At 42.0% G+C, this 13,303-nt stretch overlaps 1 protein-coding gene across 1 annotated transcript in view; it reads left to right on the forward strand.

The window, feature by feature from the left end:
- The window catches only part of KDM2B (lysine demethylase 2B), a 109,789-nt gene extending 101,835 nt beyond the window's left edge, over window positions 1-7,954 (forward strand). Inside the window, 2 exon segments of the mRNA XM_033097500.1 lie at window positions 270-488; window positions 7,773-7,954. Coding sequence (XP_032953391.1) covers window positions 270-488; window positions 7,773-7,954 — 401 coding nt within the window.
- Window positions 7,955-13,303: the final 5,349 nt, after the last annotated feature.

Below are 13,303 nucleotides of genomic sequence, written 5' to 3' on the forward strand. Positions count from 1 at the left end.
GAAAGCGGGACCCAGGGCTGCTGTGCTGACTCGGCGCTATTGGCCCAGGACTGCTGGGTGGAAATGTGGGCTCTGTGTTTCCAGGTCTCCTGATTTTTCAAGAATCTAGAAGTGTAAAATTCCATGTGGAATCTTCTGACTTTTAAATGTTGGAACTACTTCTGATTTTTTTGGGGAAACGGCAAAATGAAACCCAAGTGTTAACACTTGGCCAGTAGGCCTTTCGAGTCTTGTCAGGCTGATGTGTTGCCTGCTCCCTGCCCCCCCAGGTCAGATGGACAATCGGAGCAAGCTCCGGAACATCGTGGAGCTGCGTCTCGCCGGCCTGGACATCACGGACGCCTCCCTGAGGCTCATCATTCGCCATATGCCCCTGCTCTCTAAGCTCCACCTTAGTTACTGTAACCATGTTACTGACCAGTCCATCAACCTGCTCACTGCTGTGGGCACCACCACCCGAGACTCCTTAACTGAAATCAACCTGTCAGGTCAGTCGGGGGCACCCCCTGGGATGGGCGGGGAATTCCACATTTGTGCGCCTACTGTCTCAGTGGCACAAGGTCAGATGCTAGGACATTCCAGTGATCAAATCAGACACACACGCAGCCTAATGTAGAGGGGAAACATACTAAACAAAGAAGTTACTGCCGAATTTGTAATAATTGATACCAAGAAAGTTGTGCTGGTAGCAGTGCGCGCGCACTTAGCTGTGGTTTCTGACCCGAAACACATTGCCACAGAAGCTTCTGTCGGTGCTGTGGGTGGGCTGGCACCTGGCAGCAGGGGATGGCAGAGCGGTGGGCAGTGAGGCCAGGCCAGGCCGAGCAGGTTCAGCAGGTGGAGTAAGCGGCTTGGTTCCTGTATCACTCCCGACCCTGCTGTCAAAGGGCCGGTGGCTGGGAGGCAGAAAACCCCACAGCTGGTGCCCTTAGGCTTCTATATCTGTCGCACACGCTGTGGAATCTGCTTGTTAGTGGGGCAGGAGTCGGTTCTTAAGGACCTGGGACGTTAGGGACAGTGAGGTGGACAGAGGCAACACTGCCCGTTCTCAGCCCAGCTAACCCAGTATTGGTCTGAAAGCATAGGGATGGCTGGATTGGGTCTGTAAGATTTAGACGAGACCAAAAACAAAAAAAGAAGAAACGAAACTTGCAGAAGTTTACCAAGCAATAATTTAATTATCTCATTTAAATTACATTTTGACACAATCCAGTCTTGTGTTTGCTTCATCAGGACTCACTTGTTGTTTAGTTGTTTGCCTCTTTACATCCTACATTCATGCCTGACAAACACCTGCCTGTTCCCAGTGCCACTTTCGAGTGGGAGTGGGGAAGTTTGGATGGCACGAGATAATTCTGTCCCTACGTGCCTAGGAAAACATTTCTCCTTAGAGTTTTGGTGGCAGGCTTGTCCCACCCCCTGGAGGCAGAGGACGGAGAGCCATATTGCAGTGAGGTTTCCCAGGATCCCGTTTCAGCTCGTGGTCTTGGATTGATGCTGGAGCTAGCTGCCTGAGCAACGTCATGTTTTAAGCGCTTGGTATCCAGTGAGCGCTTTTTATTTATTCCACTTTAGTGCCTGTGTATGTGGAGCAGAGATCCCAGGACGAACCCCCTCCCTGCAGCGTGGCCCGTGATGCGTAGCTGTGTAAATCCTCTTTTGCATTTTGTTTTCCACCGCAGTCCATTCAGGTCATCTTTTCATCTCAGGACTTGCAGATCTCTGCATTCTAGTTGAGTTGTGAAGGCAAATCTCTTTATCCAGAGTCTTCCAGATTCATTTGTTTTTCAGATGTGTTCCCTTCCCATCAGTATTAGGTGAGTTAATCATAAAATAAATCTGCGCCACGAAATGGACGGCATGTGACACGTTTCAGGGTCCTTGAACGTGGTTGGAGGGTCTGGCCTGGTGACAAAGTGAAGTCGCAGTTGTCTAGCTTATGTTATTCGGGCTGAATTTCCTTAGAAATATTTATTGGACGCTCAAGGCAGCCAGCCCTTTGCCTTTCCCTCCCCACCCTGACCTTGTCCGGAGGGAACTACCATCAACTCAAGTGCTTTCTGTATTTACCTCTATATTTCCAAATAGCAAACCTGCGTTGCTACTTCTTGATTTTTTTTTTTTCCATTCAGACATTCAGTGTTTTGTATAACACACGGATTACTACTCTTAACGTCCTTACTCCCTCCAGCTTTCCAATTTGTGGTTAAGTCACTATTATTTACAGTCACCTAAGTATTGTCCACTGTTGGACCAATTGTGTATTATGAGTATGTTTTCCTTTCTTGCAGTTTTTTCCCCTAGAGTTAATAATTGGCTCATTTTTGTTTGCTGAGTTTCTAAGCAGACTCTACAACAGACCTGGGTACTAGTCTTGCCCTACTCACCGGGGCCCTGACAGTTTTATAGGAGACCATCCTCCTGGGCTTCCTTTCCTCCCCTTTTTTCCTTCTAGACTCCTGCCCCCTTTGAACTGGCTGCTTCTGCCTGCTGCACAGCTGCCATCCCAGGACTTCCCTTGGTCTGTCTGGTGCAGGGGACCCCTTTTCCTTGATATCCCATATTTGCCCAGAGTTGAAGTCCAAAACCATTTGATTGTTCATCCTTCAGTGAATCTATTTTGGAAGTTCGTAGGACCCTTTATGTTTCTAGTTTTCTGCAGTTCTCGATGACGAGCCTTGTTTTAAGTCTGTTTTAATCTACCACACTGAATACTCATGAGCCCTTTCAGTCCTTCAGTTCTGGGAAATTTCCTTTAATTATTTAATTTCCTTCCCTTCAGTTTTCTCTTTCCTTACTAGTCCTATGATACCTTTTTTCCCCTCCCATCTTCTATCTTTGTGTCTTTTTACTCTATTTTCTGGGAGTTTTCCTTCCTTTTATCACACAGTTCATAGAGTGAGGTTTTCATGTCTTCTGTCGTTAGGTTGAACCATAGGAAGCTGCTGTTTGTTTAGGTCAAAACAGTCAAATGTTGGCAGTTTCATGGTTCAAACTATATTTTTAATTTTACCGCTCTGTTTTGTCCTCTGAACTTTCGTAGAGTGGCCTGTTTTTTTAAATCCAGGTATTGTCCATCCTGAGGATACTGATAGTTTTATTTTCTTCCTGCACAGATGGTTTCCTTCAGGTACAGTCAGTGGCCCTCCTAGATTTAGTGTCGATGCGTGGTTGTCCACTCTACCGTAATTGGCGGTGGAGCTGGTCTGCGATGGACAGTTGTTCAGTGGTCAGCATGCATCGTTTCTATGGGGAAACTCATACGTGAGGTCTTTCATTCTTTCCTCTTCAGCTGCTCAGCATTGGCAGGACTGAGGTCCCCACCTGGAGGGTGCAGGCTGGGCTGCCAACGTTCTGGGGCTTGGCAGGGGATCTAGTCAGCAGATACGTTTCCCCATAGCCCCCTGATTTTGAGTGGGTGCTCCTACCTTCCACGGTTCCTGGTTACGTCCAGTCCCGAGACTTTCTCTTACCCATCAGAGATTAAAACTCCACTCTGCTGCTGGGAAAGGGAGTCTCGGCGTCTGTTGCTCTTTACACAGATTTTCACCCAGTCCTTCTGTGTCTAACCCCCGCACAGACGGTTTTCTTCAGCCCCACTTCCACCGTACCTGTTGCTGCAGAACCTGAATCTTTGAGGTGTTTTGTAGAATAAATCTGTTTCTCTTCTTTCCCTTCAGCCAGTTTAAGGTTAGGCTTGCTCAAGTCTACTGAATTGTTACCTCTTCTCCAGCTTTCAAAATTAAAAAAAGTTATTGCGGTAAAATACACATAAAATTTCCCATTTTAACCATTTTTAAGAGTACAGTTAATTAGCATATTAAGTACTCACATTGTTGTACAGCAGCTACCACCATCCATCTTGAGAACTTTTGCTTCACCCCATCAGAAATGCTGCACCCACTATATAGTAACTCCCCGTTCCCCCTTCTCCCTGTCTCTGGCACCCACCATTCTACTTTGTTTCTGTGAATCTGATCCCTAGATACTTCATATTAGTGGAATCACACAGTAGTTGTTTTTTTGTTTTTGTGACTGGCTTATTTTACTTAGCATGGTGTTCTCAAGGTTCAACCATGGTGTAGCCTGTGTCAGAATGTCCTTCCTTTTTAAAGCTGAATGGTATTCTATGTATAGATCACATTTTGTTTATCCAGTCTTCCATCAATCGACACTTGGTTTGCTTCCATCTTTTGGCTGTTGTGAATAATTCCACTATGAGCATGGGTGTACAAATACCTGTTGGAGTCCCCATTTTCAGTTCTTTTGGGTATACAGGCATATTTTGTTTTATGGTGTTTCACAGATATTGCATTTTTTTTTTTGTTTTTTTTCTTTTACAAATTGAAGGTAAGACCCTCCACCAGCAAAAAGATTACAAATCGCTGAAGGCTCAGATAATAGTTAGCATTTTTAGCAATAATTTTAAATTGTGTTCATTGTTTTAGACATAATGCTATTACATACTCAGTAGACCACAGCATAATGTAAACATAACTTTTATATATGCAGTAGAAACCAAACCATTTGTGTAACTCGCTTTATTGTGGTGCTTCGGGACCATACCCACAATATCTGAAGTCTGCCTGTACACTCAGAGATGGACTACCTGGATCATATGTTAGTTCTATTTAATATTTTTAAGGAATATTGTTTTCCACAGCAGCTGCAACCATTTTACATTCCACTGTTAGTGCACAAGGATTCCAATTTCTCCATCTTTACTTTCTCTATATCTTTATTATCACTTACTTTTTTTAAATAGCCATTTTAATGGGTACAAAAGGTCTCAGTGTAGTTTCAACTTGCATGTCCCTCATAATTAGTGGTGTTACGTATCTTTTAATTTACTTATTTGCCATTTGTATATCATCTTTGAAAAAATGTCTATTCACATCTGTTGCCCATTTTTTAATCAAGTTTTTTGTTGTTGAGTTGTAAGAGTTGTGTGTGTATTCTTGATATTAATTCTTTATCAGATACATGAATTTGAGAATATTCCTCCCATTCTGTGTTGTCTTTTCACTCTCTTGATAGTGTCCTTTGCACAGGTTTTTTAATTTTGATGAAGTTCAATCTCTTTTCTCTTTTGTTGCTTGCCTGTGCTTTGGGTGTCATGTTTAAGAAATTATTGGCAAATTCAAGGTCATGAAGATTTTCCCATTTTCTTCTAAAGAGTTTCTAGTTTTAGCTCCGATACTAAAAGTCTTTGTATTATTTTAATTTTTGTATATCGTGTGAGGTAGGGGTTCAACTTTGTTCTTTTGCATGTGGATATCCAGTTTTCCCAGCAACATTTGTTGAAAAGTCTGTCTTCCCCCACTAAATTTTTTGGCCCGTCAAAAATTATTTGACCGTTTGAGGGTTTATTTTGCTATTCCATTGGTCTGTATATCTGTAACACATACTGCAGCTTTGTAGTAAAGTTGTAAAATCAGGAAGTCCTCCAATTTTTTTTTTTTTTTGCTTTTTCAAGATTGTTTTGGCAATTCAGGGCCCCTTAAAATTCTACATAAATTTTATGATGGATTTTTCTATTTCTGCAAAAATACTGTTGGTATTTTATAGCAATTTCATTGAAACTATAGATTGCTATGGGTAGTATTGACACTAACAAAATTAAGTCTTCAAATCCATCAATATGGGATGTCTTACCATTTATTTATATCTTCTTTAATTTCTTTCAGCAATGTTTTTAAATTTTCAGTGTAAAAGTCTTTCACTCCCTTTGTTAAATTTAATCCTAAGTATTATTTTTGATGCTATTGTAAATGGAATTGTTACAGTTTTCTTTCAGTGTTCATTTGTTAGTGCATTGAAATGCAACCAATTTTTGTGTTTATTTTATATCCTGCAACTTTGCTAAATTCGTTTAGAACTAGTAGTGTGTAATTTTACAGTTTTCACATACAAAATCATGTCATCTGCAAGCAGAGATAATTCTGCTTCTTTTCCTAAGTATCACTTTATAAAATTTAATGCATTGATCTGTCTAGAATATATTTTGTAGGAGTTCATCTTTATAGGCCACATTGTTTGATATAGACCCTTTTTTTGTTTAGTGATTTGAAAATTGCAAACACTGTGACACGTTACCCATAAACACCTAGATACTTCAGCATGCACTTTCTAAGTGTGACGTTTTCCCCACATAAATACAATAATAGCACTGTCACACCAAAGGAAACGATTAAAGAGTTAAGACAACCAAATGTAATCTCTTATTCTAGAACCGTCCATGTAGTCTTCTCCTGGCCCCCAACATTGACCTTTGAACTGACCCAGCGTGGTTTTCTTACAGAATGTCCCACATTTGAGTTTACTGTCTTCGTGGTATCCTTTAGCTTGTACTCAAATCTCCTGTATTTCCTTAAATTGCCAGTTAGTTCCAGAGGCTTGTTTAGATTGCAGTTAGACACTTTCGGCAAGAAAACCACGTAGGTGATGGTTACGTCCTTTGTGCATCTCCCGCTGTGACGCAACATCATCGTGCTCATCTTCAGGGTGTTCTCGGCAGTGGCAGTGCTGAGTGTGGCAGCACACTCTGACTGGGCCTCCACACCTCACGGGCGCTCCCTTCCGCTGGCAGCCATTTTTGGATCCTTCAGGGACCCGCTTTAGGTCACACCAGTCCTGAGTCTTCAGCTTCCCCCCCCACCCCAATCACAGCTCCCCGCCTGCCTTTATGAAATCGGGTTGTTTACCTTGTCTGAAGTGTGCATCCAAGAAGGTGTGTGTGTGCAAAGATTTTGTGCTGACCTGAGATTGTCTGAAAGGGGCTACTTGTATAAAGGTGGTTGGTTCTTTGGTGACTCATGTGGCGCTATGATTTTACTTCCTTATGCCACCTCCTAACCTGCAGGGACTTTGATAAGGCAGAGGGAGCACCAGCCTCGTATGCATTACTGCAGTTTGCCCTTACTGTTTTTAATCCTACTCAATTTAGTAGAAAAATGAACATGTGGATACGACTGATGACAAGCAAAGGTCTCGAGGTTATTACCATTGAGATGAATTGTTCATGCTGCCCAGAGTGGGGACAGAGCCTCAGTGAGATGCTAACTGGCGTTGAAGCCAGTTGACTGGATTCAGTTCTGAAAAAGAGAGTATGACAGAATCAAAGTACAAATAGATAGAAATACACGGTTGTAGGGTGCAGGACAAAGGATTCTGACTTCTGGTTTTGCTCTCTGTAGAGACTCTCCCCAGCCCCTTCTAGCACATTGGTTTCAGGTGACCTTTCAGTAAAAGGGCTGGTGGGCTTGCTGTGCCTCTCTCTGATGCACTGCTGCCCACAAGCAAAAAGGATCCCAAGATGACCAGACATTCTCTTTTCCCACCTACCATTTCTCCCTGGAATGTATCTGAAGAATATAAGCAGATAAGTGCACACACAATAATGTATAGAGAGGTCGTCAGCAATGTAACATGGGAAAAGCAAGCTAGTTAACATATCTGTGATCCTGTCTTTACACAACACACAGGAGACCTGTTTACATGAGACCATATACACACAAAGGTAGAAGATTCTGAGTGGTTTCATTTGGAACAGTCAGTGCTTTTCAAGCATATGTTAACCTTTCTTTCTAATTGGTAGATGAAACCAGGCCCCCTTTGAAGAGAGCTTTCAAGCAAGTCATTTTCCTTAGGGCACCAGGGGCTGCAATATGCTCGAGTTCAGTCCCGTTTCTCAATTACTGAGCTCCTGGGCTTTGGGGGGACTTTTGGGCTCCACGCTCCCTCCACCTCACATTGTTTCCTCTTTCCTGTAGACTGTAATAAGGTTACTGACCAGTGCCTGTCCTTCTTCAAACGCTGTGGAAATATCTGTCATATTGACCTGAGGTACTGCAAGCAAGTCACCAAGGAAGGCTGTGAGCAGTTCATAGCTGAAATGTCTGTGAGTGTCCAGTTTGGGCAAGTGGAAGAAAAACTCCTGCAAAAACTGAGTTAGTCCAAGGACTAGTGTGTAAATACAGGGTGGGGAACGGGGAAGGGAAGTGGCAGGGGAGGATAAAAGACTTTACAAAAACTAGGGCTTTTATTTTCCATTTGGAACCTGGGACAACAGACCACAGAACGATTCCATTTTGCAAGTCTTGCTAAGGGATAAGCCGTTCCCCCAGCCGGGGATGATGAGCCGGACGCTTTCCCTTGGTCTGAATCGTAACTGCACTGCTTCCTGGACCATTTCTAAGGCGGCCTTTACCAAGAAGACATTCCTGTTGAAGAGGAGGATGGACTTTGGATAAATTCTCTTATCAAAGCATGAGCTTAGGAGAGGTGTTTTTTTTTGTTGTTTTGTTTTGTTTTGTGGTGGTGTTTTATTTTGGACACCTTATTCCTTGCAACTCCAGGGTTTTGGGTGTCAACATAAAGTGGACCACACACCACATCTGCCATCTTGACATATTTGTTTGGTTTTGTTAACTCTTACATTACGCAGAACTATTTTTGTACAAATTGTTTAAAAGTTATTTATGCAAGGTCTGAATGCATACCAGTGTTTTTGTTTTATGATTGCCAACTTTCCTGATTTCCTTAAGGTAGGAGAGAACTTAACCTGTACTTCATCAACACAAATAATCCATCTGCACATGTGCCCAGATCTGGCGAAGCAGGCTGAGACCTTCCATTTAAAAGCATGTTTATCTGGAAGCTGAGAGGCTGCTTTGTATGTCAAGAAGTTACATAAGCATGTTGTGCATAGATGTAAATTATAGTCGACGTAAGACACTTTGCCAAGTTTCTTCTGTATAGAATTCACCTTTTTCTCAAATTTTGAAATTCCAACTTCAGCCTTTGCACTCAGGAGGGTTTTGCTCCAGCATGAGCTCTTGTTCTCTACATAGATCTAATTTAATATGGTGAGTCAAGAAGTAGAATAAATGGCCCAACATAGCCTTTCTTTTCCTGTTTTCTCTCCTTTGAAGTGTGAGTTGAGTTCTCGTTTAAGGTTTCTAACAGCTATTTCCCAGTTGTCCAGTTATGCATTCATAAGTGCCATTGTCGTAAGGTGTTGTTTTCCTAGACCTTCCCTGACGCGGTTTTACCTTTGTTGAGTTTGTATAAACAATTGTACAAAAAATCACTCATGGACTTTGAGGGTTTCTGTTCTAGGAGTGGACTAGACATTTGACTGGAAAGTCAAGAGGCAGTCATCTCATCCCTAGTTTACCTTGTTTTGAAGCCAAACAAGCTATAATTTCTTATTCATCTGAGAAATGCAGTGGCTCCTTGGTACATTTTTTTCCATCTTCAGAAAGAGATCTTACTGTTTATGGCTAATAAAGGTAAGGGGAAAGAACTATGCTACACCAACGGCCACGTGTAGGAATTAGACACAAACTGCCTCAGGGGCAGGGTGGCTTACCTACTTGGGTACCTCTGACCACCCCTCTATAACAATGTCCACAGCCAGTTAGTATTTCCACTATAAAAGGTGGGTCCGTTTCCTCAACCTCCACTGGAGGCAGCTTCCCCAAGTGGCAGACACAGAAACCAGTGAGAAGTAATTTTAGATCACAGTATTTTTTTAACAACGGGGCCCTGGAACCTCATACTCCATTGCAGAAACAACTGTTCTACGGTATCTGGAAATGGAGAAGATAACCCAACTTTTTTCCTCAGTAATCAGTAGCACCAGAAGACTTGGGTCTCATGGGACAAGACTTTTCCGCTAATGGTAGTTTTCATATTTGCCATAGTTTCTCCATGGCAAAAAATGGTCTTAGATCCCATCCAGGTTCGTGCCTCCTGTTAATTTAAATCCAGAGATCTTTTCAGACTCAGACTGGAGACACCTGAAGATGCTGCACCCCAGAACTTAACTCAGGAGATGTACTGAACTCTGGTTTTTCATAAAACGTGGCCTACCTTTGCAAGCCTAGTCATTCATGGAGGGCCCCCACGAGAGGCCCAGTTGCAGTTTTCTTCACAGCTGAGTTCTCTTAACCTCCGAATAAGTTACCCTAATGTCCAGTAGAAGCATCCTCTTCCTTGGAAATCATTTTAAGGGTCATAGTGGTTTCCAGGTGAAGTCCGCAGGGTTAGAGGCCATTGATTTTCCTGTAACGTTTCTGGCAGCATGCAAGTCTGCTGAGAGAGGAGGCAAAGGAGGGGCTGCCAGAGCTGGGGAGCCAAAGCTACCGCAGGGACACATCACAGAGCCAAGACACACCGTCTCCAGGCTTCAGGCAGGTTGCCGTAGTGCAGTGGTCACAGGTGAGTTTCTGCCCATCCCCCCAAGTGTACTGAAACGTCCAGTTAAGATTTTACCCCAGCACAGTCTCTGTACAGTCCTGTTATTTAAAAATGAGCTTTAGATAAGGCCATGTAATCAGATACTTGCAAACAGCTGATCTGAGCCCATGCACCACATCTGCCTATGTAAAGAAAGTACCATAAACCACCGGAGCGCTTCCTGTGTTGGAGCCCAGCTTCTTAACCCAGAAAAGAGGACTCTCCATCCTTCCTTCTATACCATGAGGACAGGGAAAGGAGATGCCATTGTATTCCATTTTGCGCCTTCAGAATTTTACCTGTATGTGGTATTACCCATTCAGAAAATTAAAGAGGCATGGCATGCCAGCTGCAAAATGCAAATTCCAGAGAGCAAAATCTGTGTCCTCTGCCACACAAGTAAGCACCTCGTAATCCAGTTATTCCAGTGTCAAGTTCGTTAGGCTAAAAATGTGTTTGTTGGCTTCTCACTAAATCAAGGTTACTTCAAAACACCTAAAAAGATCCACCATTGAGTTTTTGTTTCTTTTGCTAAAAACAAGCACTTGAAACTTGATACATAAATCTAAGAGGAAACCATTGAACAAGTTGTTTTAAGCTGAGACCATATGCAAATAAATTTCAATTTTCTAATTTAACCTTAGACAAACCAGCACCTTCTGCTCAGCTTCTAGTTTACTCTCGTCTCCTGGCCTGGATTTGAAGACTTCCCTCTACCAAATTAGCAATTTGTGGGGAAGGATGGCTTTCTGGAGTTCACTGTCTCACAAAAAGTACAGACAAGGTAAGTACTCTAAAGCTTCAGCGGGGGCTGAGTTTTTCCTGCTTCTGTAGGGAGGTTGCTTATGCTTGCTTATGGTTGTGTGAATTGTGGCCGACACCCTCCCTGGTCTCTAGGCAAATGAGAGAAGTGTATTTGAAAATATCCATGGGGCCCTGATTTACATGCTTTGACCCTCAAAACCAGAAAAGGTAGAAAGGCATGTTTGTCTTCACACCTGGCCAATCTTTCTGTCCTAAGCACAGGAGCAGACTATCTGCCTCCCTTGCTATAATTTTCAGGTCTGTCTATTGACTCCTGGACCCCAAGTATACCTGAAGGCATGTGTGTTACCACTGCAGAGTCGAAAGATAAAAACCCACCAGGACTTAGCTGAGAAATTAGGCATTTTTTCCAAACTCATTCTATGAAGCCAGCATTACCCTGATACCAAAAGCAGACAAAGATATTACAAAAAAAGAAAATGATAGGCTAATATCCTTGATCAACAAAGATGGGAAAATTCTCAACAAATTAGCAAACCAGATTCAACAGTACATTAAAAGGGTTATATCCAGGACTAGGATTTATCCCAGGGATGCAAGGATGCATCTGTAAATCAATGTGATACATCACATTAACAGGATAAAAACCATTATGATCATGTTAATAGATGCAGAAAAAGCATTTGACAAAATTTAACATCCTTTTATGATAAAAACTCAACAAAATGGTTATAGAAGGAACATAATCTCAACATGATAAAGGCCATATACAACAAACCCACAACTAACATCATTCTCAATGGTGAAAAGCTGAAAGCTTTTCCTGTAATATGAAGAACAAGACAAGGCTGCCCACTTATCACCACTTCTATTCAACACAATATTGCAAGTCCTGGCCACAGCAATCAGAAAAGAAAAAGGAAAGGCATTCAGATCAGAAAGAAGTAAAACTCATTATTTGCAGGTGACATGATACTATATAGAGAAAACCCTAAAGATTCCACCAAAAAACTATTAGGATAAATGAATTCAGTCAAGTTACAAGATACAGAATCAATACACAGAAATCTGTTGTTGCATTGCTAAATACTAATAATGAACAATAAGAAGGAAAAAATTTTTTAAAATCCTATTTGCAATTGCATCAAAAAACAAAGTATCTAGGAGTAAATTTAACCAGAGGTGAAAAGACCTGTATTCTGAAAACTATAGGACATTGAAGAAAGAAATCGAAAGAGATAACAAATAAATGGAAAGATTAATATTAGAATGTCCTTATTACCTAAAGCAATATTACAGATTCAGTGCAATTCCTATTAAAATACCAATGGCATTCTTCTCAGAATTATTAGGTTGGTGCAAAAGTAAGTGCAGTTTAAAAGGTTAATTGCAAAAACCGCAATTACTTTTGCACCAACCTAATAGAATTAATCCTAAAATGTATATGGAACCACAGAAGACTCCCAATAGCCAAAGAAATTTTGAGAAAGAACCAAGTGGGAAGTATTATGCTCCCTGATATGAAACTATACTCTAAAGCTACAATAAACTAGTATGGTACTGGCATAAACAGGTATATAGATCAATGGAATAGAGCCCAACTTGGATGGATCTAGAGTATGGTATGCTAAGTGAGATAAATCAGACAAGGGACAAGACAAACACTGTATAATTTCACATATATGCATGTGGAATCTAACAAATGAATAAACAAAATACAAACAGACACACAAATACAGAGAACAAGCTGTTGGCTGCCAAAGGGGAGATGGGAATGAAATAAAAAATATAAAATGTGTATGTGTACAACTGAATACTGTCCAGCAACTTAAAAAAAACCTCAGTATTTACAATGCTATTTTAAATCACTCCCCCCCCCAAAAAAGACGTTTCTTAAAAACATACCTGCCCACTACCAGTGGTAATCCACAGTTGGTCTCATTTCAACCAAAAACCCACCCTATTAGAGTTAGACCCTAGAAGAGATTTCAGATCATTAACGTCCCAAGAAACTTTTTGCAGAAGCTAACATCTCAGGTTTCTCATTTGATACATGGTGTTGGAAGAATAAAGAAAAAACATCAGCGAGTCTATTCCCAAGCCTACACACCCAAGTGGCCAGGCTCTGAGCCCCGTTCCTGCCTCCATTTGGTTGTGTGCTGGGCTTGGGCCTGCGGCTCAGAGGAGCCCGGCGGAGCTGTGCCCCATATACAGCGTTGGTGGATATCCCCGCTGTGTGCTTAACGCAGTGCCCAGGATGCAGAGGGCCCACCCCCACAGCCTGCAGCGTCGGGGA

This window comes from Rhinolophus ferrumequinum, chromosome 25 (genome assembly GCF_004115265.2).
Source record: "Rhinolophus ferrumequinum isolate MPI-CBG mRhiFer1 chromosome 25, mRhiFer1_v1.p, whole genome shotgun sequence".
NCBI classification, from domain to species: domain Eukaryota; kingdom Metazoa; phylum Chordata; class Mammalia; order Chiroptera; family Rhinolophidae; genus Rhinolophus; species Rhinolophus ferrumequinum.